The sequence below is a fragment of the Eumetopias jubatus genome, unplaced genomic scaffold (genome assembly GCF_037043125.1).
Source record: "Eumetopias jubatus isolate StellerSeaLion01/CBP00866 unplaced genomic scaffold, mEumJub1_p1.0 scaffold_6, whole genome shotgun sequence".
Lineage (NCBI taxonomy): Eukaryota > Metazoa > Chordata > Mammalia > Carnivora > Otariidae > Eumetopias > Eumetopias jubatus.
The window spans coordinates 107,170,606-107,198,227 of NW_028274812.1; the positions used below are offsets into that span (position 1 = coordinate 107,170,606).

At 55.6% G+C, this 27,622-nt stretch overlaps 2 protein-coding genes across 8 annotated transcripts; one reads left to right on the forward strand and one right to left on the reverse strand.

Moving 5' to 3' along the window:
- Window positions 1-3,624: 3,624 nt before the first annotated feature.
- Window positions 3,625-7,188, forward strand: DLK2 (delta like non-canonical Notch ligand 2). Of its 3 annotated transcripts, none has more exons than XM_028097888.2 (5): window positions 3,625-3,700; window positions 3,972-4,035; window positions 5,017-5,147; window positions 5,591-5,735; window positions 6,453-7,188. In XM_028097888.2, the coding sequence occupies exons 1-5, from the start codon at window positions 3,625-3,627 to the stop codon at window positions 7,186-7,188; spliced, it is 1,152 nt and encodes a 383-aa protein (XP_027953689.1). The 3 variants fall into 3 exon arrangements, with proteins under 3 accessions (XP_027953689.1, XP_027953686.1, XP_027953687.1); XM_028097885.1 differs by having other exon boundaries at window positions 5,017-5,129; XM_028097886.1 differs by having other exon boundaries at window positions 5,017-5,129; window positions 5,684-5,735.
- A 114-nt stretch (window positions 7,189-7,302) lies between these two features.
- Window positions 7,303-27,123, reverse strand: ABCC10 (ATP binding cassette subfamily C member 10). Of its 5 annotated transcripts, none has more exons than XM_028097568.2 (22): window positions 27,036-27,123; window positions 26,498-26,669; window positions 23,250-24,468; window positions 21,518-21,745; window positions 20,772-20,928; window positions 20,389-20,498; window positions 19,031-19,110; window positions 18,002-18,173; window positions 16,761-16,859; window positions 16,181-16,370; window positions 15,358-15,435; window positions 15,027-15,221; window positions 14,439-14,592; window positions 14,050-14,239; window positions 11,405-11,748; window positions 10,940-11,109; window positions 10,286-10,446; window positions 9,721-9,974; window positions 8,624-8,769; window positions 8,429-8,526; window positions 8,085-8,197; window positions 7,303-7,780 (listed from the first exon to the last, which is right to left on the reverse strand). In XM_028097568.2, the coding sequence occupies exons 2-22, from the start codon at window positions 26,656-26,658 to the stop codon at window positions 7,627-7,629; spliced, it is 4,473 nt and encodes a 1,490-aa protein (XP_027953369.2). In that variant the 5' UTR covers window positions 26,659-26,669; window positions 27,036-27,123; the 3' UTR covers window positions 7,303-7,626. The 5 variants fall into 5 exon arrangements, with proteins under 5 accessions (XP_027953369.2, XP_087880100.1, XP_087880098.1 ...); XM_088023974.1 differs by having other exon boundaries at window positions 8,624-8,808; XM_088023972.1 differs by lacking the exon at window positions 27,036-27,123 and having other exon boundaries at window positions 26,498-26,804.
- Window positions 27,124-27,622: the final 499 nt, after the last annotated feature.

Genomic DNA, 27,622 nt, shown 5'->3' on the forward strand with positions numbered 1-27,622 from the left:
TCGGGCTCCCTGCTGAACAGGGAGTCTGCTTCTCCCTCTGACCCTCCGCCCTCTCAAGCTCTCTCTATCTCATTCTCTCTCTCAAATAAATAAATAAAATATTAAAAAAAAAAGAATCACCAAAAATTTGAGGCAAGTGGGAGTAAAGAGAGTGACAATAAGCCAGGTGCTAAAATCTTCAAAGCATAAGGGAGGCGGGAGTGATGTAATCTGATGCCATCAACTCCCAGAGCTTCAAATATCTACTGTTTCATCAGTGAATGTCAATGAATCTCATTAAGGAAAAGCACTGTTCATTTTTCACAACTTCTTTGACTCAGTCACTCATCAATTTAGACTCTATCTTAAGAAAGGAACCTAAACCATGGAAAAAAACTATAGGCATGATAATCTGTGGCCCTACTATTTATCTGGGAGCCATACCCCCAGTGCCTATGATGCTGTCTGGCACATAGTACTAGCACATGGGTGCTCAGTAAATATTTGTTGAATGAATTTATAATGGCAAAAACAGAAACAACAGAAATATCCAATAGTGAGAGCTAGGTTAAATAAAAATGATGGTCTATTAATGGAATGTCACACCGCCATAAAAAAACTATGCTTTGGAGGACCATCAATATATGACATACAGTAAAAAAAAAAAAAAAAAGGATAGGGCGCCTGGGCGGTTCAGTCGGTTGTGCAACCGACTCTTGATCTCAGGGTTATGAGTTCAAACCCTGCATTGGGCTCCATGTTGGGTGTGGAGCCTACTTTAAAAAAAAAAAAAAAGCAGGATACATTACAGGTACCGTATAAAAACACCTGGACAGGAAAAGAGTTCAAAACAACGAGTGGTTTTATCATGCCAAGAGGATCATGAGTGATTTTTTCTTTTTGTTTTATCCTAAACATTTTTTAATATCATGGAATTTCTTTTCTCTTTTTAAAAGATTTTATTTATTTATTTGAGAGAGAGAGCATGAGTGGTGGGGCAGAGGAAGAGGGACAAGCAGACTCCCTGCTCACAGGGAGCCCACGGTGGGGTGGGGGGGCGGGTGGCTGGACCCCAGGACACCAACATCATGACCTAAGAGGAATGCAGACCCTTAACCAGCTGAACCACCCAGGTGCCCCTGAATTTCTTTTACAATAATAAAAAAAGTCGTACACATCCATTGTGGAAAAGGGGGAAATGCTGAAAAGCATCAATTAAGAAAAAAAATAGAGGCTGAGTTGGTTGGGCATTAGACTCTTGTTTTCCACTCAGGTCATGATCTCAGGGTCCTGGGATCAAGCCCTCCCCTTGGGCTCCTCATTCAGCCAGGAGTCGGCTTGAGGATTCTCTCTCCCTCTGCCCCTCCCCCCACTCACGTTCTCCCTCTCTCTCACAAATAAATAAATAAATCTTTTCTAAAAAAGTCTATAATTCCATCATTCGGGAAAAAAAATCACTGCCAACATTGAGAAAGGTTTTTCTTTGTTCTTGCTCCCTTCCACACACCCTTAACATATTCTTAGCTCTTTGGACATCTTCAGACTCAAAAGGTGATTTTTAGTAGTCATATAGTGTTTACATACCATAATCTATTTGGCCTACAGTAATTTCGGACAGTATAGGTCGTTTGCAATATTTCATTAAAAACAAACAAACAAAACAAAACAAAAAAACAACCAAACAAATGATTAGAGCCACGCCGTCACTCAAATTCAGAAAGCTCTTCAGAAAAGAGGTGATCAGAGTTTCGGGGAAGTTGGCTAGAGAGGTGGGGTGGGTGTGGCTATTATGGCCAACGGTGGCTGCAAGAAAAATTAGTCCGCCCTTGTGTGTGTTGGTGGCGTCTGTAGGCAGCTGCTCTGCATGGGCTAGGGACCCCTCCTTCCAATGTTTTGAAATTAAAGATAGGGAACTCTTGATCTGAAGGACTAGAAGATGGGCAGTGGCATTCCTGCCTTCTGCCCTCTTGCCCTACGAGACAAGGAATTGTTTTCTGTCCTTGTCTTGCACGGGTGTCTCTTAGCCATTAACCTGGAGTAGTCCTCCCCCACTCCCCTCCCCCCCCAACTCTCTCAGTCTGAGCTCTGGGTTTGGGCAATTGACCATTAGCCCGAGATCAGGAACGGATGTGATCAGGGTATAGAAGTGTGAACCTGGGAGGTACCTCTACAGAGTCGGGGGCGTTCCCAGTTCAGGGAGGTTTCCCAGTAGTGGTCGCAGAAAGGAATGGGGTGGAAAAGACAGTCTTGACGGAGCGAGGGATGGGGCGGGGGGAAGCGGTGCGCCAGGCTGATCCTTAGATAGGCATGGGTCGATCCTGGAAGGCTGTGGATGGCAATGAAGAGAGAAAGAAGAGGAGGGCGTGGAGGAGGAGAGGAGCACACAGACGAAGCAGGTGATGTAGGATGTACAAACGGAGGAGGCGTGGGCTGGTGACAGGAGGAGGGCCTGGAGCCGCAAGGGTGCCCTGAGCGTGGTTGGGATATAAAAGAGAAGCGTGATGGGAAGCTGACTGGCGAGAGCAGAGGTGGGGCACAGGATGAGGGGCGCGGGTCAGGACAGCAGGGATGCAAGATGGGAGAATAACGGCTGTGCACATTCGGCCGGCACTTGGCAGTCGGCTCCCTTTTAGATTCCCCTAATTTCCTCCTTTCGTTGAAGAAAGCGAGGGTCGGAGGGGTTAGGTGGCAGCGGAGGGTGGGGCCCCAGGTGGCGCGGGGGCGCGGGGGAACAGGCGAGCGCAGGGGCGAGGTGTGAGCCTTGCGTCGCCGGGTTGAGGGGGGAGGGCGCCGGACGCGGGCGGGTGGGGGGCGGGCCGGCGGCAGCTCCGGGAGGGGGGAGGCGGGCTCCGCCGGCACACGCCGCCCCTGGCAGGCGGCCTGAGCGCGCGCGAGGAACCGCCGCCGCAGCCGCCGCTCGGGGTCGCCTTGAGCCCCAGATTCCCGAGCGCTCCGCTCGCATGGCAGCCGCCTCGGCGCCGGTCCCCGCGGCCCGCTAGGGGCGGCCCCGCGCCCCGGCCCCTCGGCGGAGCCCGTCGGATCCGGCCCCGCTCTGCGTCCCGGGGCGCGCTGCCTCCCAGCCCGAGGTGAGGACCGCGAGGGCTGGGGCGCGCGGGGCTAGGGGCGCTCTGGGGATTCCAGGCCGCGGCGACCGAGATGGGAAGGGGACGTGGGAGCATGTCCGGGGGGGTGGGGTGGGGTGGGGGTGGGGGAGTCGAGGTGGGAGGCGGAGACTGCTCGCTGCCGGGAACCGACCCCCGCGTCCCCTCCGTGCCCAAGGCCGCCTCTCGGCGCTGTCCCCATTCCCGCGGAGTCCTCCGTGCGAACTGCGTTCCCAGTCCGGGCCCCTTCGGCGCCTGGACCTCGTTCGGCGCTGCCCATCCTTCGCCTCCTTCCTACAGAGCCCGCTCCGGGGCTCCTGTCTCCAGTCCCCTCTCCTGCTCAGCCTTCCCCTCCTCCGCCCTCCCGCTGCCCCCACCTCCTTCTTCTGTCCGGACGCCCCTCTTCCCCCTGGGCTCCTGTCACTCGGAACCGGAATCCGTGCCACCATCTCCGGGTCCGGCCGCCTCCCAGCCTGTGCCGTCCCACAGGTGTCCGCACGTCCAGCCGTCCATCCGTCCGTCCCTCCTGGGGCCGGCGCTGACCATGCCCAGCGGCTGCCGCTGTCTGCATCTCGTGTGCCTGTTGTGCATCCTGGGGGCACCCGTTCAGCCTGCCCGAGGTGAGCGCGCCCCCGGGCTCAGGTCGCGGCCCTGCCCGGCCATCCTTCGCTAGCGCGTTGACCTCTGCCGGCTAGAGACGGCACTGCAGCCGCTCGACCCGCGGGGTTGACCCAGACCCAAGGAGTCCCCTTGCAATGAGGAGTCTCTGTTCTGCCCTAGCCCGGAGCTGAGCCCAGCCAATGACTGAGACCCCGCATCCTCCGAGCCCGGCGTCTCAGGGAGCCGAACCCTGACCCGGGCTCACCCCTCCCACGTCAATCTCTTTTGCAGCGGATGACTGCAGCTCCCACTGTGACCTGGGCCACGGCTGCTGTGCACCGGACGGCTCCTGCAGGTATCTCTCTCTCTCTCTCTCCCTCTCCCTCACGTGCTCCCAAACCCTTTGCTGCCCATTTCCCAGCAGGTCCACACCCACAACCAGGTCAAGCCCCAGGGCAGAGTGTCTAGGGGCTTAAGGCCCTGCCATCCCCTCATGGCCACAGGGCAGACTGGCCAGCTTCTGCCTGGCCCCCAGTTCTGCTCTGCTTTGCCTTTCTTTTGCTTCTTCTTGCTTATGCCTCCCCACTCCAAACTCCTTTACTCTCCCAAGGCTGATCCAGGAATTCTGAAACGTTCCTCCTCAGGATACCAGGAGAAAGACCTGAAGCTTGAGAGAGTTTGGAGATTGGGGACCATGAGGAAAGGGGGAGATAAAAATATACAGAGAACGGGTTTAGGCTGGGAAAGAAAGGCTGCGGGAGGGTTGCTGGGGAGACACACTTACAAAAGAGGATCTTTCTTGATGAATTTGAGTAGTTGACTCACGGGAGTGGGGGTTGGGCAAATTCTGGAGCAGGAGAAAAAAGGAGCTGACAGGGCAAGGTGCTGGAGGGGCCGGCTGTGTTTGGGACACTCTGAAATAGTTTAGGTCTTTGTCCTGGAATTAGGATGGGAAGAGGGTCCTTATGACCTTTCAAGGTCACTCTTTTTAAATTGGTTCTGAGCACCTCAGACATGCCAGGAATGGTACTGGGGTTATTTACAAATGTCATCTTAATTTCTTCCTCAACCCAGCCCAACCCAAACCATTACAGATGAGAACACTGAGGCCCGGAAAGGTTAGACAAAGCGCAGAACGAGGACTTGAATGCTGGTATCTGAGGGTCTGATTCCGTGTGTACATCCTATGACCTTGTACAACCCTATACCTACCTGGAGTAGGCCTGCTTTCCCTTAGGGGTTCTCAGATGTCGTTTTCTAGAAGCTCTGGTCTTGCCTCCTCCATTTCCTCAGATCCCCCTCCCCAGAGCCCCGCCCCTGTGCTTCTCCCCATCAGGTGTGACCCGGGCTGGGAAGGGCTGCACTGTGAGCGCTGTGTAAGAATGCCTGGCTGCCAGCACGGGACCTGCCACCAGCCCTGGCAGTGCATCTGTCATACTGGCTGGGCAGGCAAGTTCTGTGACAAAGGTAGGGGAGCAGAGAGGGTTGCTGTTGGGCTGGGGCCCCGTGTGTCTTGGGAGAACATCCATCCATATTTATCGAGCACCTAATGTGCCTGGCTTACACCCCCCAATACATGGTATTTTGTCCTTTTAGACTTCGTGCCTGTTACCTAAGTTGGTTCTCAACATAATCCTGTGAGGTGGGCAAGGCAGCTGTCAAAAACGTACTCCTTTTACAGCTGTGGAAACTGAGACCCACAGACAAGATACAACTTGCCCAATAACTTTGAGGCCGACTGACAGTGCCAGGGCCAGGAGCCTCCTGACTCCCAATTCAGTGTTGTTGGTTTCCCCCACTACACCATACACGCTCTGGGTGGGTTTGTAGTATGGGTCATGGGCCTGGGGGGCAGGTCTGGGTGCCAGGTGTGAGGGACTCTCCTTGAGCCTTCCCAGTCTCCTCTGCAGATGAGCACATCTGTACCACGCAGACCCCCTGTCGGAATGGAGGCCAGTGCGTCTATGACGGGGGCGGCGAGTACCACTGTGTGTGCCCACCAGGCTTCCACGGGCGTGACTGCGAGCGCAAGGCTGGACCCTGTGAGCAGGCAGGGTGAGTACTGGCCCGTGGGTGGGTGGGAGGGAGGTTATGGGAGAAGCTGGTGGCAGAAGAGAGAGGGAGTGTAGAGAGGGTGGTGGTGAAGAACTAGGTCTGAGGGTCAGAAGTCCCTCCCGGGAGTACCCAACAACAAAACCCCAGCCTGCCAAAGTGTCCCTAGTTCAGGGTTTCTCAACTTTTTGGGTACCATTTGAACCATTTCTCCAACAACAAAGATCTGTAGGAGCTGGAGGGGTACTGCATCAATATGTGATTGCTCTGGGTGGGAAGGTGGGTGTGGGGAGGCTGAGCACCTAGGCTTCCCCTAGTCCCCTCGGGAAAGCCAGCTTGAAGCTCCATCCACAAGGCAGCTTTCTGCCTCACTTGTGAATTAGGAAACAGGGCTGGCAGGGCTGGACTTGTCCTTATTTCAGCCTCAGGCTTGAGAGCCTTCAAGGAGAATAATAGCACACTTGCCTTTGAGCTTTGCCTTTGGGCCAGGCCCCATGCTAACTGCCTGACATTGGACTATCTCATTTAACCCTCACAATTTGGGAAGCCAGGAGACTATTCTTATTCTCATTTTTAAAACAAGGCATTCAAGGCTCAGAGAGAGGAGCTCATGGTGACAAAGCCAGAAAGGTGTAGAAGGGCGGCAGTGGTCAGGATGCCGATCTGGGCTACCCTGAAGGTGCGAGCTGGCCTCAGTGACCTCTTTCGCTCCCACTGCAGCTCCCCGTGCCGGAATGGCGGGCAGTGCCAGGACGACCAGGGCTTTGCTCTCAACTTCACCTGCCGCTGTTTGGCGGGCTTTGTGGGTGCCCGGTGTGAGGTCAATGTCGACGACTGTCTGATGCGGCCTTGTGCCAATGGCGCCACCTGTCTGGATGGCATAAACCGCTTCTCTTGCCTCTGCCCTGAGGGCTTTGCTGGACGCTTCTGCACCATCAACCTGGATGACTGTGCCAGCCGTCCTTGCCAGAGAGGGGCCCGCTGTCGGGACCGTGTCCACGACTTTGACTGTCTCTGCCCCAGTGGCTACGGTGGCAAGACTTGTGAGCTCATCTTACGGGTCCCAGATGCCGCCACCACAGCGGACACCCCCCCGGGGCCCACCCCGGCTATGGTGGTACCTGCCACAGGGCCTGCCCCCCACAGCGTGGGGGCGGGTCTGCTGCGCATCTCAGTGAAGGAGGTGGTACGGAGGCAAGAGGTGGGCCTGGGCGCGTCTAGCCTGGTGGCCGTGGTGGTGTTTGGGGCCCTCACTGCCGCCCTGGTCCTGTCCACCATGTTGCTGACCCTGAGGGCCTGGCGCCGGGGTGTCTGTCCCCCTGGACCCTGCTGCTGCCCTGCTCCACACTATGCCCCAGCACGCCAGGACCAGGAATGTCAGGTTAGCATGCTGCCGGCAGGGCTCCCCCTGTCGCCCGACCTGCCTCTGGAGCCTGGAAAGACCACAGCACTGTGATGGAGGTGGGGGCTTTCCGGCCCCCACCTTCACCTCCTCAGCTTCTCGGACTGGAGTAGGCCTTTTTCTGCTGCTCCTCTCCTGGGGTACAAACAGAGGGACCTCAGCCTCACACCAGAAATACTATTTTTTTAATACATAGAATGTAAGATGGAAATTTTATCCAATAAAACTATGAAAGTGCACCTGCCTGGAGTCCCAGCTGCGAGAGGACCAGAGTGGAGGCCTGGTTCTGGAGAAGCCTCAGGACTCTGCCCCACCCCCCATGAGAACATGGTTTCTGAAGAACCCAGGGTACCCTCCTCCCCTCTGGGGAGTGAGGGAGAGGTAGAGCCACAAAGGAGAATGTAAACAAGCAGCTGGCACCCCTGCACCTGCTCAGGAGTGGCTAAGACAGAGGGGAGACCCTGTAGGACAGGGGGGTCGGGCTCAGGACCCTCAGCGAGAGGAGTGGGATCCCTGCTGGCAGCTCTGCAGCAGCTGCTGGAACAGTGAGTGGGGCTGGCTGCGGAGGGCGGCGGGGGAGTCCAGCTCCACGACCCTCCCTGCTTGCAGCACCAGCACCCGGTCAGAGTTCAGGATCGTGTTGAGCCTGTGTGAGAGAGGGCAATCAGTGCAAGGGGATGGAGGGCAAGGCCCTAAAGAAGAAAGCTGACCTGCTCTTCCCTCTTCTCCTCACCCTGGACAGCACAGAGCTGCCCCCGCAGGCTTTAGCCCCTGGCTCTGTGCTAGGGGAGGACTGCAGATACCCGCAGACCTGGAGAACAAGGAGCTTAGATTCATCGGGGGTTGGAATCTCTAGAGCCCTGACCCGTGGGGTCCCTGAAAAGAAGGGAGGCTCTGGGTTCATGTCACTGTAGCCCCTGATTAGATTCTCCCTCTGGATGCTTGCACACCTGTGGGCAATGGTCAGCACTGTCTTGTTGGCAAAACGTTTGCAGATGGTCTGCTGGAGCAGCTGGTCTGTCTTCTGGTCCACGCTTGCCGTGGCCTCATCGATACACAGGATCTGGAACATGTGCAGAGGGTTGGGGAGGGGAGGGAGGAAGAGGGTTAACCTTGACTCCTACCCAAGCACCAGGACCCACCTCCTGGCCCAGCCAGCCTACAACTCCCCACCTCCAGCTCTAAAAGGAAAACTAACTTAGTGCCCCGAAACCTCTCCCCAACCCACTTCTTCACCCTGACTGTCCCCTGCCTTCTTCCTGGCCCCCTTGAATGTCTCTTCCTATTGCCTTACCTTGGCATCCGTGAGGAGAGCTCTAGCCAGACACAGCAGCTGCCTCTGCCCCAGGGATAAGCTCCGGCCCCCCTCACTCACCTCACCATCCAGACCACCTGCAAGGAACAGCATCTTCACTCCCGGGGTACCAGACCTCTCCCCGATCCCTCCCTGCTCCCTCTTGCCACCCTTCAGGGTAGGGCCTAGACTCACCCATGGACATAATCACGTCGCTCAGGTGACACTGCTCCAGGGCCTGCCACAGGGCCCTGTCCTCATGTAGGCCCCGGGGATCCAGGTTTTCCCGAACAGTCCCACTGAACAAAAAGGGTTCCTGGGGGATGACAGCCAGCTGGGATCTGGGGGCGGGGGGTGAAGGAGGGAACAGGACATGGGGTCTAGAATGGAGATGTGGCCACTTCTGTTCTGAGCTCAGGTTTTTAGCAGGCATTTCCAGGAAAAGCTTGGGGGTAAGACCTGAACAACCCCCCACCCCCCGCTCCCCAGTTGGGCAGCCATGTACCTAGAACTGTGCCAGTGCTACAAGAAATATCAAAGACACCAAAGGCCTTGACTCTATCCTCAAAGAGCTTACATCTCAGTGAGGTACAAAACAGGAGGGGGCTAAACTGTGTGGGCCCAACTCCAGCAGCTGCTGGGGCAGCAGTGGCAAGGAATGACCAATGAATGGGGAGCGGTCACTTCAAGGTCAGAGGCGGGCCTGGAATTGGATCCTGAGGAGCTATATGGTTGGGCTATAAGGTAAGGCCACCACAGGGAAGAAGCTAAGGCAGGAAGAGTAGGGCCGGGGCTTGGGATCAGCCATGGGCTTTAGGACAGAGCTGCCCCACCTCGTGCATGTCACGGGACTCAGCAAAAATGATACTAGGTAAACCTGGAGGTGGGGGTAGGGAGATGATTAGGCCCCGAAGAGGCCACTTGTGGCCGGGGACAACCAGCCCAGGTCCCAAGCTGTCCCAAGCACGGCCTGCTGAGCCTCAGGGCTGAGGACATCAGTATGGGGCACTGCCCCTGGAAGACTCTGGCTCAGGAGGCAGTGAGTGGCAGTCTTGAGCAGAGATTGTATAAGGCAAAGCTGGAAAGGTGGGCCTGGGTCAGACTGCAGACCTTGAGCCCACAGCTATGAGTCTGGACCCCGGTACTAGGAGCTTGCTGTCCTCACCTGCTAGTTCTGTCCTCCATCCTGCCCTGAACTGGCCCTGGCTGCCCTGAGTTGATATAAAGCCTTCCTAGCTGGACCTTCCTCCAAGGGCCAGTAGTCTGGTTCCCTTCCTCTCCCTCCCCCAGACCTGAGTTCAGCCAGCTCCAGCTGGCTGGTGTCCACACCGTCCAGCAGCACTCGCCCCGAACTGGGTTCCAGCAGCCGGAAGAGCACCAACAACAGGGAAGACTTGCCAGAGCCAGTGCGGCCCACGATGCCCAACTTCTCTCCAGGCTGCACACGGAAGGTCACCCCATCCAGGGCATTCGGCAGCCCTGGCCGGTACACCAGCACCACATCCTGGAACTCCACACTCCCCTGGGTCAGCCAGCCGATGCCCAGCTGGTGGGGTCCGTGGTGGGGAGAGAGAGGGAGATGGGTGAGGAGGGGGAGGGGTGATGGGGAGTGGAAAAGGGGGAGAAGAAGGAGAAAGGGTTGGCGCAAGAGGAAAGGGCACGTGCAGCAGAGGTGGGGCCCCCTGGACGGACACAGAGATGAGGGGCACCGGGAAGAGGGTGGGATCACACGGCGACATGGGAGGAGCTGAGAAAGACAGTGAGGAGCAAAAGGAAAGGAACTAGGGGAGGTGGGGACTGTCAGGAGGGTCCTCTGGGGTTCCGGTGCCCAGGTCCGGGGTGGGGGTGCAGGCCTACCTGTGGCAGCTGGCCCTGGGGCTCTTGGGGCAGGTCACAGGAGTACTCCTCCAGCCGCTCGACGCTCACCAGCATGGTTTCCGTCTGCGTGAAGCTGCTCACCAGGCCCGAGAGCAGGCCCGTCAGGGACAGGGCGTAGGACAGTGACAGGCCCACCAGTCCTAGGGCAGAGAAGCACAAGCCGCTAGGGGATGCCTGGACACTGGGATGCATGTGGGCGCGCAAGTGGAGCAGAACGGGAGAATTCCAAGCTGCAGACTGCGGGCATGTAAAGGAAGCCAACAGAGAAGCAGGAAGATGCCCGGAACCCAGAAGGAGACCACAGGAAGTGAGCCACCAGGGAGAGCAGTGGGCCTGGAGAGCCTTCGAGGGAAAGCAATGGAAGATGGGCTGGGCAGAGTGGTGGGGATGGGGCGGAGCAGGGAAGGGGTGAAGATCGGAAGACCTGTTCTAGTCCCAGACCCCCCACACCTGGCAAGTTTCTCCCCGGGACTCAGTTTCCTCAACTCTAAAATGGAGGCGATGACCATCACAACACATCCTCACAGGACCCCTGGGTGGGAGGTGAAATGTTGCAGGGAGAGTGCAGGGAGAGGTCTGGGGCAGGGGGCTGACATGCTTCTGAGGTGAGAGTGAGGCTCCCCGGGGTGGCACCTGGGTCGGCGAGGCCCTGCTGGTGCTGCACCAGGGCAACGGCCGCGATGGCGCTGACCACCGTGGCCCCCATGAGCTGTAGCCGGATATCCAGCCACTGCATGGTGGCACCGGCGGCAAACTGGCACCTCTGGTTTAGCTCCAGGAGTCTCTGGTTCTCCTCCTCAAACCTGGGAGAGACCAGGAGGGAAGTGAGGCCACTCCATCGCTACACTGACCCACGCAGACTCCTTCCCCGCAGAACACGTCTCTCTTGGAGCTGACCTACACCCCTGGGGCTGTACAGAAGGGTCCAGAGGGGCCAGTGTTCTGCCTACTCACCCCTATCCCATTTTTCTGTGTCCTTCCTCTGCCCCTAGGGCACGCATCCACCCTTCCCTTCTCGGGAGACCTGCCCCCCACCCCGACCCCGTGCCCTTCTTCCCCCCCTGCCCCTGCTATGGCGGGCAGGCAGACGTCACACACCTGCAGGCGGCCCCTGCGGCCCGGAGCACGGGGAGGCCAGCCAGGGTGTCGGCCAGGTGGCTGTAGAGGGGTGACAGGGTGAGGCTGCCAAGGCGCCGCAGCTCCCGTGAGGAGGCCCTGTAGTGGCGCTGCACACGGTAGTAGGAGATGCTCAGGGGCGGCAGCAGCAGTAGCAGCCAGGGCAGCCCGGCGCCCAGCACGGCCAGGAGGCCCAGCAGGCCGGCGGCATTGGCCAGCAAGATGTTGAGCATGAAGGGCAGGCTGTCATCGGCACAGGCCACGTCTGAGGAGAAGCGGTTGAGGATGCGGCCAGTGGGCGTGGAGGCGAAGAAAGTCACTGGTGCCTGGCGGGGGTGGGGGGGCGGTGGTTGGGCAAGGGCCGGGCCTGGGGACAGCCCTGGCAGGGGAGGAGGCATGGGAGGAGGCGTGGGAGGGGAGGCCCAAAGTAGAGAACAGGAGAGGAGGCAAGTGTCCCCAGAGGTTGGGGGCAGAGAGAAGGGGCTGGGGGCGCTCGGAGGGAGACTCTCCCAGGGCGGGAAAGATGGAGACTCTCCCATCCGTCTGGCCAGTGGTGACCCTGAGAGGCCATGCTGGCCATTCCTCTACCTCTGTGCTAGACAGGCCTACTCCCCTTTCCAGGGCAGGGAGCCAGTCTCTCTCCAGAAGAAGGGGACTTGAGGCCAATGAGTGGGATTTAGTTGGAGGTCAGGAGGATCATCCCAATTGCCCGTGGCTGGACAGCAGTCTCAGTCAGTATGATCTCATGGCTAAGCACTGAGGCTCTGGAATCAGACTGCCCCTCGGATTCTAGCCCTGCCACCTACTGGATGGGAGACTCCAGGCAAGGAGCTTCATCTCTTTTTTTTTTTTTTTTAAAGATTTTATTTATTTATTCATGAGAGACAGAGAGAGAGAGAGAGAGAGAGAGAGGCAGAAGGAGAAGCAGGATCCCCTCTGAGCAGGGAGCCCAATGCGGGACCTGATCCCAGGACCCTGGGATCATGACCTGAGCTGAAGGCAGACGCTTAACCATCTGAGCCACCCAGGCGCCCAGGAGCTTCATCTCTTAAAGGGCCCTGTTCCTCATCTCCAAAACAGGGATAACAACACAACTGCAGCTCCCAGGCGGCTGGCAGGATTGAGAGCCACATATACAGCAGGCCGGTGCTTAGCACAGTCTGCCTGGCCCAGAGTTCAGGGCTCAGCAGCCACCAGCTGTTTAGATTGTTCCTGGGAGGGACCGTCTCAGAGAGAGCCCATCCCCTTCCTCACCTTCTCCATCCCCCAGCTCTCTCCCTGTACTTGGGGAATAATCCTCTTAGGGCAGGGGACGAGGGCAAAGGACTTTTGGAAACACTGCCTAATGCCAATTTATAAGAACTGAATTCCTGGGGCGCCTGGGTGGCTCAGTCGTTAAGCGTCTGCCTTCGGCTCAGGTCATGATTCCAGGTCCTGGGATCGAGCCCCGCATCGGGCTCCCTGCTCCGCGGGAAGCCTGCTTCTCCCTCTCCCACTCCCCCTGCTTGTGTTCCCTCTCTCGCTGTGTCTCTCTCTGTCAAATAAATAAATAAATAAATAAATAAATAAATAAATAAAAAAGAACTGAATTCCTTCACAGCCTGAAGAGGCCCTGGTCCCGGAGGAGAGGCAGAATAGTGGGCAGCTTGCTCCCTGACAGGCAACGGGAAGGTTCCCAGCCTGGCTCTCCACGGAACTAGCCTTGCCCAGGTCACTTACACTCTCAGAGCCTCAGTTTCCTTATCTGTAAAATGGGGATAATAGTACCTACCTCACAGAGGTTTATGAGGCCCTGATAAGATAACGGGCAAGAGGGGCCCCTGACCGGCTCCATTGGTGGAGCGCAGCTGAGACTCTTGATCTTAGGGTTGTGAGTTCAAGCCCCACACTGGGTGTAGAGATTACTTAAAAAATAAAAATTAAAAAAAAAAGGATAATGGACAAGAAAGGGCTTTATAATAATAACAACATCATTAACAGTAATTGCTAATTGAGTATTTAGTGTGTGCCCGGCACTATCCTAAGTACTTTCCATGTACTAATTAATTTAATCCTCATAATAAGTCTATGGGGTCAGCAACAGACTAGACATGCACATAGCAACAGGGATGGATCTTAGAAACAGCCCTAAATAAAAATTGTAAGAAATGAATAAAAACACCGGCACACAAAACATAGGCATTTTGCAAAATAAAACCAAACACAAACACAAAGGTACATTACTAAACACACTTAGAACGGTTGCTTATCAAGGAAAAGAGGGGAAAAGGAAATAGGGTACGCAGATAAAAGGGAATGGATAAATAAATAAAATTAAAAAGGGATCTTGCATGATCTAAGGGGTGTCCCATGTCCCGTGAGTAAGAGGTGAGTAATTCAGGCCAGAACAAAAGTGACTCTGAGCAAGCTTCTCTTCTCCCCATTTTACAGATGAGAAAGCTACAGGCTTAAGGAGCTGGGTTTGAACCCAGGCAGCCGCTCCGCTCTCGGCCTCTCCAGGTCTCAAGCTGCGAAATGCTGCACCCACCTGGGAGGGCTGTCTTCTCCTGAGGGCTAGGAGGTAGGATGGGGCCCCCGACGGGGCTCAGGTGCTGGGAGGGCTCTCCCGTGCCCCCCAATCCCCTCACCATAAGGACTCGACACAGCAGGTGGCGATGCAGGGTGGCGGCCGCTTGGAGGGTGCCCGCTGCAAAGAGCACTGCCCGGAGAAGCGTGCACAGGGAGTTGATACCAGCAATGGTCGCGTAGACGGTGAGGTAGAAACGGATATCTGAGGAGCCATTGGGGGCGGCTTTCGGCAGTGGGAACACTGAAGTGCTGGGGGGTGAGGAGGGGGCTGTGGATAACCAAAAGAAGGGGCCCCCTGGGGGTCCCTTCCTCTCCCCCATACCGCAGCTCTCCCCACCAGAAGACACACCCCCTGGAACCCCGGCCTTCCCCCCCCCCCCCGCCCCCGCAGTCCCTGCCTGGCCACCCCTCCAAGGGCACCAGGCTTGCTCAAGCCCCAGCCACTCACTAGAGGCTTCCGGGGGAGAAGAGGAGCAGCTGGGCAGAGAGGAGCCCTGTGGATCCCGGGCTGGTGGGGGCTGGCGCCTCCTGGGAGCTATTCTTGTCGGCCTTCAGCTGGGAGATCCAGTGGGAGAGCCACCAGTCAGCAGCGTTCCTCGTGGCTGGGTGGGGATGGGGAGGGAAAAGCTGTGAGAGAGACTACTCATCCCTTTGTTCCTTTCCAACAGCCCCTTCCTCTGTCCTTGACTCTCGTCTTCTTCACCCGCCCTGGCCCTCTCCACCTTGCCACTGTCCCATGTCCTCCCATGCCCCTAGTGTGCACTTCTTTCCTTGGCCCCTCACCCTTTAGCTCTGAGGAATGCATGATCTGGAATGTGCATATTGGGAGCTAGCTGTGGGGGCTGATTCGGAAGATGGCTATAGAGCGCACCCCTTGGGTCCCTGGGACTCTCTCAGAATTGGGGGCTTGCCTCTCATCCCAGCTGCTGCCCATGCCTGGGGAGGCTCAGGGCTTTGTGGCAATCAGTACAGGGCGATGGCTGTGACAGGGACCTCGGGCTGCAGTGGGATGAGGGGCTCGGGGGTTCACTCCTACCTTGCATGAGGAGCAACGAGAGGAGGATGGCTAGGGCCAGGCCCCAGCCCACGGCCCTCCAGTACGCTCGGTACACGTGCAAGGCCACGGCACCCTCCTTCTTGCTTTCCTCCTGCAGCAGGCAGCCACACGTGTTCTCTTCCCCTCCTAGCCCCTCCTTTGTTTTCTCCAGGTCCCCAGCTGACTGCACTGTGGCTGTGAGGATGCAAGGGGAGGGCAGGGCGTGGATTAAGTTTGCGGGATGACAGCTCAGGGTTTCAGACAGACAGGAAAACGAATCTCTACGGTGTGGTGGTGAAGGGCAAGTCCTTTCCTCAGCCCTGAGCCATACCTGAGTCAGCCTCTTGTCCATCCTCAGCCCAGGCTGTGGGGACAGCCTGGACCAATGGCAAGATCTCAGAGGGAGGTCCTGGAAGGTAGCAGGGAGATCATCGGGAGCCTGTCCTGGGTGTATACTATATGCTCTGCCTTTCTCATTGAGTGGGCCAGTCCACCTCCCATTCTCTTTGGACCCCTTCCCTGACCCTCCCTAGCAGGGCCCTGCCCCGGACCCTCCCGACTCTGAGCAGGACCCTCAAGTCCATCCCTCTGTGTCTGCAGTCCAACCAGCTCAGACAGAACACGTTCACCCCTATAAGGAGAGTCACAGCCACCCAAGAGCACTCTGTCCAGAGTCACCTCTTGTTACTGCAGAGCTTTCTCCTCATGCTTCACGACGTTGCTAACACTCTGGTGGAGCCTCATTTCCTCCTGGTTCTCTCCCAGTGAACTTGCAGAGAGTTATGTCCCTCTGGATATTAATCCATCAGTGGTGGGCTTTTTGTTTATTTTTGTTTGTATTTTTAATAAAAAGACTGTTCTAAACCTGACTGCTGTCTCTTCTCTAAGGACATCACTGTTCCCAGAGATCCTGGGCCTCTGTCACACAGCCCAAGTCCCAAATCCCCTGGCATTGCACCAGTGTGCTCTTTTCTCTCTCTGGCCTCACACCCGTTCTGTGGAGGCAGGACAGGGTCTCCCGTGAGACAGGAGGAGGACAGGGCCCAGGCCACACATGGAAGGGGTGGCAGAGTCTACCTCTGACAATTCAGAGTCACACCTGGGCAGACAGCTCCTTCCCTTGGCTGGGCTCCCACCCTGGCGGCCCCCATTACCAGCCCGAACAAGGCGCCCGGCCTCCATCAGCAGCACCACATCCGCCTTCACCAGGTACTCGATCCGGTGAGTGCAGAGCAGCCTGGTGGTGTGGCTCAGCACTCCCAGGATGCACCTATGCAGCAGGTGGTTGGCCACGTCTGAGTCCACAGCGGCCAGAGGGTCATCGAGGAGATAGAGCTCCTTTTCCTAGGAAGAGGTGGGGACACCATGGGCACCAAGTCCCAGGTCCTCTGGTCAGAACCCAGCCCTCTCCCAGGACACGATCTTGAGGCAGTCAGAGAAGACAGTTGAGAGGAACTCTGGGGACCACCCCTAGAGCAGTAGAGAAGTAGGTGAGACTGGAGGGTGAACTCCCCTCCAGTCAAGCAAGGCCAGTGCTCAGCTTTACTGGGTCCCAGTGTTTCAAGTCACATATGTTTTTTATAGGGTGTTTAATTCTGCCTCCAATCTGCAAAAGGGAGATGGATGGCCAAGCAACCAACACCTCAGGAACATGAAGGGGGGAAGGAAAGAAACCAGATGCTGAGGAAAACATCCCTCCCTCCAAGACTGCAGACTCCCCCATTTTTAATTTACCTGGTAGACAGCACGAGCAAGGGCAATCCGGGCCCGCTGTCCCCCGCTGAGGGTCACACCCTTCTCCCCCACCTCTGTCTGGTCGCCAGCAGGCAAGATCTGATAGGACAGGCGCCCCAGCATTGGTCAGTGGTCTCCCCAATACCTTCTACTCCATCCCTTTGCAGGGAAGAGGTGGAGGGGGTCGAGAGAGCCAGGAAGCTTGAGGAGAGTGGACTTGAATTTGGGGTGAGTGAGCCACAGGGGATAATGTGTAATTCCAACAGTCCAATCCCCGCGACAACCTTATGAAGTTGGTATTATTTCTCTTTCACAGATGAGACCAAAGTTCCGGGTGACTCCCTTGGCCCAGGTTGTCCCACAGCTAGTAAGCTGGCAGGACATGTAGATTCTTAGCCACCCCGACACACTCACTGTCCTGCCTTTCTAAAGGCCAGGATGAAGGTGGGCAAATCCAATGTGAAAGCTTTCACAGGTCTTTATACAAGGACTGTACCCCAAGCCTTTGTGTGGCCTCAGGAGCGGTCTCCTTAGCTCAGGGGGACCCACACCAGCGGAAGCACCTCTGGTCTACCAGACTGTGAGTCCCCCTGAGGGAAAAGCTTGGTAATTCACCTCTTTTCTTAGTGCCTAGATCTGCTCCCAGTATCCGACAGGCATTTGAGAAATGCTTGCTCTAGAAACAAATGATACATGGGTATAGGGTACCCCATAGTGAAAGTAAAGGTCTTCTTTTCCAGGGAAGTCCCACATTTACTTGGACAGGGCAGTGGTGAGGACAGTCCTGCAGGGGACATAGGGGATTGAGTGGGGAGGCCATGGTGATCTGGAATCTCACTCCCCTAAATTTAGTACTCTGGACATAGGGGATCTAATGGACTTGCCTAGAGTAACCTTGACTCTGAAGCCTCCCCAGTGGGAGGTGGGGGAGAGCCTCTTGAATCAGAACCACTAGCCCAACCTACTTAGAGCTAAAGCCTCCAAGGGAACCCTAGCCTAGCGGCCTCAGAGTTCCCCTGGCTGCTGTGTGGAACTCCCCATCACCACCATCCCTCTGGGGCCTCCTCGGAAAGGGGAACCACACACTGGACACTCTGGGAGGGCCAAGCCTGACAACAGCAAGTCTTAGGTTGATGGTGCCCGAGCAGAAGCAACCCCTTCCCAGGGAAGCGAGTCTCTGACTTGAGGTGTCAGAACACGGGGAAGCAGGCAGCCAGGAGGCCTCAGGGCCAGGTACTCACGCAGAGGTCATCACTGAGGGCGCAGGCCTCCAGCACTTCCTTGTACAGCTGGGCATCAAATGTCTTTCCAAAGAGAATGTTTTCTCGGATGGTGGCAAACTGGATCCAGGGTTCCTGGGTGGCTAGGCCAAAGCCTTTGGACAGCCCCCACACTGCCACCCGCCCATGCAGCCTGCAGAGAGCCAGGCCAGCAGCATGTGGGGGCCAGCTCCCAACGGGGTCCTGCCATAACCAGCCCCTGGCCTCCCAGAAGCCTCTCCAGACTGCTGTCTTCGATGTCAGGTCCCCCTTCATGTCACATGGGTCTCTGGATGGGCAGCCACTGGGGTTGAGGGGTCCTAACGAGGCTGGAGGCTCATTCTGGACTGGGAAGGGAAGAAATTGCTCTTTGGCTACGGGCAAGCGCCTGTCAGATCTGGATGTGCTCAGAAGCTCAGAGGTAAGCATGGCTGCCACCATGCACTCATTCATCCTCACTGTAAAGAAGGCCCTCCTTTGGGGCATCTGGGTGGCTCAGTTGGTTAAGCGACTGCCTTCGGCTCAGGTCATGATCCTGGAGTCCCAGGATCGAGTCCCTCATCGGGCTCCCTGCTCAGCAGGGAGTCTGCTTCTCCCTCTGACCCTCCCCCCTCTCATGTGCTCTCTCTCTCATTCTCTCTCAAATAAATAAATCAAATCTTTAAAAAAAAAAAAAAGAAGGCCCTCCTTCATCCCTCTGCTCCTCCCTGGATCCCTCCCCGCATAACCACATTTTCTGAAAGAGGAGCTTTTGCGGGATGTTTCCATTCATTTCTTTACTCGCTATTATAGCACTCACAACATTCTGGTGTGAGGATTATGATAACTCACTTTCTTGACTGCCTTCCCCTTTCCAGACTGAAAACTCTCCCAAGAAAGGGACAAGGTCTTGTTCATCTCTGACCCTTGGCATCCCTGGACCCTAAAACGGCGTCCACCACATGGTAGGGGCTAGGCAAGTGTTTGCTGAAGGTCAAAGCTGAGGACAGGGGGGTCCTAGAGGTTACTAACCTGTGGAGCTCCCCAGCAATGGCGGCCAGCAGCGAGCTCTTCCCACAGCCCACCTTCCCCACGATACCCACCAAGGCACCCTGCAAAGAAGCCAAACAGTAACATCAGGTCTCCCTCCTGAGGCCCTGGGCTGCCAATCCTTCCACAGAAGCTTCTCTCTAGGTCCCAGTTAGTCTGTAAGGAAAGAATTCTCCAGCCCACAAACTGAGCTGTACCTCACTGGGTGACACCATGTAGGACCCAGAGAAGTACAGTGCTTTTCTAGAAACAGGTGGGGTTCTCAGAAGCTCTGTCTGTGATGCCCCCAATCTGTCAGCCAGGATTGACCCATCTCCAAGGGGCACCAGACCAAGCTGAGACCCTCCCCTGGGAATTCTCCCTCTTTCTGGCGGTAGCCTGCAAGTGGGAGGGCTCTCTGCAGTCACAGCTTCTGCTCAGTAGAGAGCAGGTCCACCGAAAGAGAAGTATGAGGCAGATACAGAGAAAAGCAGACAGAAGGAGAGCTCTTCGAGTCACATCCTGATTCTGGGCTGCTGCTGAGATCCAGCTGCATGCATGCCTTTGAATTCTGCAATTCATCTCTATATCCTTATTATAAATTCTTGTTTGCTTAAGCTAGCTCCAGTGGGTTTCTATGACTTATATCCAAAAAAGCCCCAACTGACAACATTAGTAAAATTCCTTTGAAAAATTCCAGCCTTGTCTTGCCTGAACTAAGAAGAAAAACAAAATATACAGCCCATGCCAGAAATGTGAGCCAAATGTGGTAGAGATGAGAGAACGCTGAGTTGAGCTGTGGGGCAAAGGGTTGGACAGGGGTCAGGGGAGAGGGAAAACTCAGGCCTGGGGTAAACACTGTCCTGCCAGGAATATTCTTTCAAGTGTTTGACGATGTATGATGTATATACGGTGGTGTGAGTCACAGGGTGTGATCCCTTTTCAGCATGCTAAATAAAGGATTATCTACCCCATTTGCAAAATCCTTCTCAGAAGAGGCTGCTGGGCCTTTCCCCTGGTCCCCAGCCTGGGGCAGATGCTGAATAAGCTCTGGGGTCTGTTCTGAACTTGCTGGCCTTGGAGGGACAATGGAGAGACAGACGTACTTGTTGGCCTGGACAAGGTGGATACAGTGGTCTAAAGACCAGGGAGAAAGTAGACGACTCTGAGAACACTGTGCTAAGTGGGATGATGTCCAGAGAGGAGCTCAGAACCTGCTCACTAGAGCCCCTCCAGTCTTTCTCTTGGTACTTCGAGTTGCAGTCCATCTAGCTATGATGGGCCCTGGGCGTGTTTATCTGTCACTGAGTCTGTAGCTCTCATTCACCTGGGGACTCCCCGAGGTGGTCTAACCAACAAACCTTCTTCACTTCGAGGTGACTGATGAAGGTCTCCTGGCTGCTCCCAACCGGGTCCCAGGAGAACAGGGCTTCATGCAGCTCCAACATTGTAGATGGATCTGTGGGGGGATCTGAAGAGGGAAAAAGCCACTTGATGTGGGCTTCTCAGGCACAACCTCCCTACTTGGGGAGGGTAAACCAGGAGTGTGTCGTTGGCTTGCCTGTCCTGTATCTACCGGCCCAGGGCTAAGTCAGCCTTTGTCCTGGTCTGAGGGTTCTCCCCCACTTGCTCTGCCTGAATTCTGGGGCCTCTGGCTCTTCTTGCCAGCACCTGTGTACAGCACCCTAGGGGCTACAGCTCCCTCCTCACCTGTGCCGGGCTCTTCCCTCTAGCTCCCCATTACCTGGGCTATAGTAGACTTGGGGGCTGTGGTTGGGAAGGTCAAGGAAACGCTGGATCCGGTCCAAGGACACTTTGGCCTCCAGGAGGCCATTAATCACCCAAGGGAAGTTGTTGAGGGGAAGAATGAGCATGCGCACCAGTGCCAATGCCGTGAACACCTAAGTAGGGCAGAAGGGGGATGAAGCATCACCTGAAGTCCTGCTCTATGAGTGGCCCTGGGGACAGGGGAGTGGAGGGAAGAATGGGGCAGCAGCGGAACTGAGGGGTTGGCAGGAAAATCCTTGGGTTAGAGACGGCAAAGGGAGCCACCTCAGAACCCTAGAAATTCCAGATGTTCCTCCAGAGATCCAGGTTTCCCCTCGATAAGCACACAGTCCAGGCGCATGCTGAGACTTTTGAAGTAAACCATCGTCTGGCCCTGGCCAGGGCCAGCACTGGATCATGGATTTTTTTCCCCAAGTCATCGAAATGAAGGTAAGGGGACCTAACATGGAGCCTGGAGCTAAAGTCAAGGAGGAAGGAAGAGAGGGACAAAAGGAATTCCTTCACAGAGGAAAGGGTTGTATATCCGAGGCCCCAGAAATTTCAGCGAATTCCGCCTGGGTTGGGAAAGGTTAAGGCAGCCAGAGATCCTCCTTCCCAGCAGCCCCGAGGGACTGAGCCCCCCTCCCAACTCCACTGCATTCTCCTTGCTGCTGCCTCTCTCCACACTTTCCTACAGCCATCCCCTCCTCTCCTGGCCCTCACCTTGGTGGCCGTGAGCTGGTGCCCCATGAGGACATAGGTGATGAAGAGGACAATGGAGATGACAACTGGCAGGGCGGCCCACAGGTACACACAGGCTGCATCCAGGTATTTGATGACCGAGAGTCGCCCCAGTTCGCGAGCTCGGCAGGCTTCTACTCGGGCCCCCAGCGCCTGCTCCCACCCGAAGAACTTGATGACCCGAATGCCACTCAGCAGCTCTGTTATGAGCTAGGGATGGAGACAAGAGAGCATTGTGAAGTGGAGACCCTGCTACTGTGTGTCCATTCTCTGAGCGCCCAGATATTCTGTACTTCCCTAGCCCCCTCCCTTCTTCATCTCAGCCCTTTCTGGAAATCCTGCCGTCAAATCTCCTTCAGCCCTGAGTTGCTTCTCCTGCCAGTCTTTTACTTCTCCTCCATGTGTGCTCCTGAGCGGGGACCAAGTCAGAGCTGGAATCACCTCACCTTCCTAGGAGAGGAAGTGGTAAAAATACAGGGGGGTTACCACACTGGGGTAAAAGCACTCCTTCCGTGAGATGAGGGACTAAGGACTCTTTCCCAAAGCCAGAAGTAGAGGGCTTCGGGAGCTAGTCGCCAGCCTGGCCCATGGCTTGGGTGGGATGGGAACTATTCCTGTAGGAGCGTACAGGTGTAGGAGGCCCACACCACAGCCCAGGGTCAGACGAGTCCAGAAAAGAAGGGCAAGGGCTAGAGGAACTCCTTGCACCCCCACATTCACACATCCCCAGCCTGCAAGCCAGCGAGGCACCGGGAGCCTAGTCTGTAGCTGTCGTGGGTAGGGGAAAAGGGCCTGGGCCATAACCAACTATGAGGGACCTGTTAGCACTCTGAGCTAGCCCCATAAGAGGCTGACAACTATGCTGTGTGGATCGCCAGGACTGCCATCCCCCAGTCACTGCAGAACCCAGAAGGGACTCAGCCAGACCCTCAACACCTATAGCTGGCCCAGGCAGACCTACTCCCTTCCCCACAGCCCACCCCTTAGAGGTAGCTGGGGTTCTCCTAGGCCTCTCCACATGTGGCTATGGGACGGTCTCTGCCCTAGACGAAGAGGTAGAAGACTCGTGTCCGGACACTAATACTAAAAGCCCATTTGGTCCCAGACAGGCTGCTTCCTACCTCCTAGGGCTGCCACTTAGGGCTGCATGAGCTAATACTATAGTATTACTAACAGGTCATGCTTATTTAGTGCTTACTTGTGTCTGGCCCCATACCCAGAGTTACCTCATACCATCCTCACGGCAACCCTATGAAGCAAGCTATTATTACGGTCCTTTCCCCAGATGAGGAGACAGAGGGCCAGAGATTAAGCGACTTGTCTGAGGTGATTAAACTAGTAGGTAGAAGAGTTGGGATATGAACCCATGTCTTTTGGGCGCCTGGGTGGCTCAGTTGTTAAGCGTCTGCCTTTGGCTCAGGTCATGATCCCAGGGTCCTGGGATCGAGTCCCGCGTCGGGCTCCCTGCTCAGCAGGAAGCCTGCTTCTCCCTCTCTGCCACTCCCCCTGCTTGTGTTCCCTCTCTCGCTGTGTCTCTGTCAAATAAATAAATAAAATCTTAAAAAAAAAAAAAATGAACCATTGTCTTTCTCCAGTCTGAGCTCTTAACTTCTAGATCATGCTCACACCCTCGGGCACTGGGCATGGGAGGACCTGGGGACCAGGATGCTGGGTGGGGTCTCCGGATTGCTGAGGGACCCTAAGCAGCCCTCACCTTCACCCGCGCATCCTTGTGCTGTAGCATCTCCTGGTTGCTGGCCATAATGCGGGTGGCAATCACTTTGTTGACAGGGACCAGCAGCAGTGCCAGGATCAGACCACCCACGAAGGCCACACCCACCTGCTGGTGCAGCAGGTAGAGGGTGATGGCCAGCTGCAGGGGCAGGCCCCAGGCTTCATGGAAGCTCCCAGCAAAGTTGAGCAGCCGCTCAGAGTCAGTGCCCAGTAGATTCAGGGCCTCCCCGGCAGGAGGGCGTCTCGGCCCCAGCTGTAAAGCCTTTTGGTACAGAATATTCAGCACAGCCCCCCGTGCCTGAAGCGTCACCTTCCGTATCTCATACCCGTACTGATTCTGCAGCACAGCGCCCAGTACGGCCCCACCAGCTAGCCCCAGGGCATAGAGCAGTCCATTGCTCAGCGGCTCCTGCCCCTCCTCCAGGAAGCCCACCAGGAGGGAAAGGAGCAAGGGCCCTGAGAATCCCAGCATGGTCCCCACCAGCTTCAGTAGTCCAAGCGCCAGGTAGTAGTGGCCAAAGGCCTTATACAGGGCCCTCCACAGCCGGGCCCCTTCCTGCCAGTGTGCCTGGAAGGCACGAGCCAAGTAGATTGGGTGCAGCCTGCGTGGGAGGCGGCAAGTGTCCTGGGGCTGCCGGAGCTCTCCACGGGCCCCTCGGGCCAGCAAGGGTGCCAGCCAGGCATAGGAAAAGCGTGACAGCCAACTCTCCCCATCTTCAGCTACCTCAGGCTCCCGTCCCTGAGACAGGAGGGGCTCTGGGGCCCAGGGCTCCCGTGGCCCCCCGGGGACTGCCCAGCCCAGTCCATAGGCCAAGAGCGCAGCCAGCTGCAGGATGAGAAAGCACAGGCGGGAGAGCGGTCCTGGGAGAAGCGGGGGCAGAAGTGTGCCTCGCTGGCAGTGCCATAGCAGGGTCAAAACCAGGGCCGGGGCTGGCAGGAAGGCAGCCAGAGCCAAGGCCAAAGGTCCCCGGGAGTATCTGTGAGGGGAATGAGCCAAGGCCCACAAGGCCAGGCAGTGGCTGATCCAGGCCACTGCCGCCACCCCCTCTGCCAGCACTTCTAGCCCTACGGGCCCTGGGCCTGCCCCAGGTGGCAAAGTGACTGGAAGGAGGTCTAGCAGTGGAAGGACGGAGAGCAGGAAGGAGGCTGTGAGTCGGAGGCGCCAGCCGGGCCCGCAGTGCAGGATGTAACCTGGATTCCTAGGGACAAGGGGGCAAAAGAAAAGGAGGCACATAATGGCTGACTGAGGGCCAGACACACCTCTAATAACTCACTTACCTAGAGGTAATCAGCTCCTTTTCCTGCCTTTATACCTTACTTCTATCCCATTTTACCCTGAAATGCAGGGCTTTTCCTCCAGGAAGTCTTCCTGGCACAACCTAATCTGTTTTCCAATCTACCCATACCATTTCTGATCATTCTTTTGCCACAGAAACTAACAATTTTTAGTTAAGGATGTCTGGAAGGTGCAGACTAATTAGAAGAAAAAAAATCCTAAGTTTTCATACAGATAACAACCAAGAGATGAGTATTCATTTTTATAAAAGTATCTACCTAAAATAACCCTTAAATTCATCCAAGGCACTATTAGATGAATAAAAAACTTGACTTATATACGGCTTCTACACTCTAATACAATAGCCTAAATTTTATGAAGCCTCAGAATATTCTACTCTCTTTCCAACGGTTGTAGAAGGTGGTATAGATCATATTTGTGACTCCATTCACTGAACAAAAACCTCTTTTTAGTTTTGTCTCTATCTTCCTGGCATGCAAAAAATGTTTTCAGTCAACAAAAGGGCGATCTGTCTACTTTAAAAATCAAGTACAGGATAATACACCTGTAGCAGTGAATATTAGAACGCCTTGAAGGTTTACATAATGAGAAGACTAAATCTATTGTTCCCTTTGTTGGCAGGGCTGGGGTACTGAAAAAGTTTAATCCTAAATTAAAATGCTTTGGATTTCCTCTAAAAAGTCCAGTTAATCACAGTAATGTGGAACGGTTTATACTGGGATAAAAGCTAACCTTTAAGAATCTTATTTCCTAAGATGTGGGGACAAAACACTGGGCCCTTGGAGGCCCCAAGTTGGCCATCATCCAGTCTTCTTATGCCCCTGGGTAAGGTTTCCTTCCCTCTTGCATTTCATTTTCCTTATCAGTACGGTGAGCAGGGAGGAGCCTGGACCCAGAGTCCTCTCAGGTCCTTTCCTGTCTGAGGTTCTGGATCTCTCTAACCATTTTCAGCAATATACAAAAAGTCTGATAAGTGAAGTGCAAAAACCGCAATTTCTATTGATTATGTGATGGTCTTTCTTGCCTGCTCCTTAGACTGTGGGTTCCCGGAAGCACTGTGTCAATTTTTAAATACATACTCCTCTGAGCAGGCTTTGGGTGTTTATGCTAACTGATTAACCCTCCCTAGACTCCTGCCTCATTCTATGTAAAAGGCAAATCAGGATTCCCCCCAGACCAAGCAGATCCCAAGCTTCTCCTCCTCAAGGAAGGGATTCATCAGCCCCCTGATTCATCTTGGATAGGGACACATTCCATCTATCAGACTAGGGACTCCAAAAGGCAGAGCCTAGACTTCTCTCCTGCCTTGTCAGTAGCCAGAGTGAATAACTTCAGACATATCTAGCCATACAGAAAATAAATACAAAATCAAGGGGAGTTTGATACTTGCATGGTAGAGCCCCAAACCTAGGAAGATTAAGGTTTTGATTTTGCTCTTCTCTTCTACCTACTGCTTCTTTTCCAGCTGTGTACATATACTTCTCTTCAGTCTAGGGAACGCGGAGTTTTCATGGATGGAAGTGGTGAGAAACTGGTCCTACAACTACAACAGAAGCTATCCTTTCTGGCTGAAAACCTTTGTCAGCCAATTTTGCCTCCAATCATGACAGCTGTGTTTGGGCATCTGAAAATCTACAGACGTTATGCTTTCTATCACGCATCCGGCCTTTAAAAAAGTACCAGGCACTGCGCTATATGCTTTAATGCATTATCTGATTTAAACCTCCCAACAATGCTATGAGGCTCAGAGAAGATAGGTAACTCAACCCAAAACGGCCACGCTGCTGCAAGGTGCTAATGCGCAGATTTTATTCTATTTTTGCCTCACTCCACAGACCTCACTATTCTGGTTACTCTACCGCGGAGATGTGGGTTTCGGCTGAGATCCGCAGGCACACATGGACAGATGTCTTGCACCTACTTTTACCCACCTCGGAGAGCCCCAGTGGCAGGCACTGAGCACGGCGAGGAGCGCATGGGGCAGGGCGCCGAGCACCAGCTGGGTGAAGCAGTGGCCCGTGGTGTCCCCCTCCCACACCGGCAGCGGCTGCAACACACTGGTCTCGCACAGTTGGGCCAGGAACCGCTCCATGGCAGCTTCTCCTAAGAGGATAGCTGAGAGTGGAGGGAGGAAAGGGTCCTCCCAGAGAGGGAGAAATCCGTATTCCCAACTGCGAGGTCCAGGTAGGGAGCCGGCACCCGGTGGGACCCAGCGGGGACGCAGACCCGGAAGCCGGGCTGGTGTGGGCGGGCCCTGCCAGCCGAGTCTCCCCGCCTCCAACCCCGCCCCCAGAACCGGCACCTCCCCTCGCTTGGGCCCCGAGGCCAGACCCCGCCCATTCTCGCGTTACCTCTACGGGAAGTGGTTTGGCTCCTCGGAGCTGGCCGATTTCTGGACTGGTCACCTACCCGGCCTCGCTTCTCCCCCTCTCGCGGTGTTTCCGTCCCCAGAGATCCGGAACGTCTTACCTGAAGGAGCTGCTTGCCACCGGATCCCAAGATCCCGAGCACTGACTGGTGAACGCAGAAGAGCCTGCTGCTGGGTTTAGGGTGCTAGCCAGGCTCGCCTGGCACCCCCTATAGGCGGGATGACCTCTCGGGCACCGTTCGCCCCGCCCCTCCGCCGGGTTTCTGCGCGCGTGCGCGCTTCTCCGCTGTGCCCAGGGTCTCAAAGAGCCGGCGCGCTGCTGCCGGCGCTTCCTTGTGCTTCAGTGGGTTTATGCTGTACCTTATTTGCATAGGAACTGATGTCAGCTCTAGTGGCACGTCATTTATACACGCTCAGGTAGAGTACTCGCTCCCATCTGTCTCCTGTTTACTAGCAGGCACGTGCATTGCACTAATTCTTAAAAGCTTACCGAACTGAGAAGCCAGACGTGCGTGCTCCACGGACGGATAATGCCACTTGGGGACACTTAGGCCATGTCCTTCTTTACTCCAGGGCTTCATGGCTTTGGGGAAGTTACCTGACCTCTTTGAACTTCAGGAGTTTTTTTGTCCGTGCAAAGTGGGCAATACCAATACCAAGATACTGATGAGAGAGTTGAATAAAATGT

Excerpts from the sequence above, each read along its gene's own strand:
- DLK2 (XM_028097888.2), top strand. The coding sequence starts at position 3,625 with ATGCCCAGCGGCTGCCGCTGTCTGCATCTCGTGTGCCTGTTGTGCATC. Across the intron at positions 3,701-3,971 it reads ACCCGTTCAGCCTGCCCGAG|CGGATGACTGCAGCTCCCAC; the intron begins GTGAGCGCGCCC and ends TCTCTTTTGCAG. Across the intron at positions 4,036-5,016 it reads GCACCGGACGGCTCCTGCAG|GTGTGACCCGGGCTGGGAAG; the intron begins GTATCTCTCTCT and ends TCTCCCCATCAG.
- ABCC10 (XM_088023974.1), bottom strand. The coding sequence starts at position 26,658 with ATGGAGCGGTTCCTGGCCCAACTGTGCGAGACCAGTGTGTTGCAGCCG. Across the intron at positions 16,860-18,001 it reads CCCTCAGTGATGACCTCTGC|ATCTTGCCTGCTGGCGACCA; the intron begins GTGAGTACCTGG and ends CTGTCCTATCAG. Across the intron at positions 14,593-15,026 it reads CTCGTTGCTCCTCATGCAAG|CCACGAGGAACGCTGCTGAC; the intron begins GTAGGAGTGAAC and ends ATCCCCACCCAG.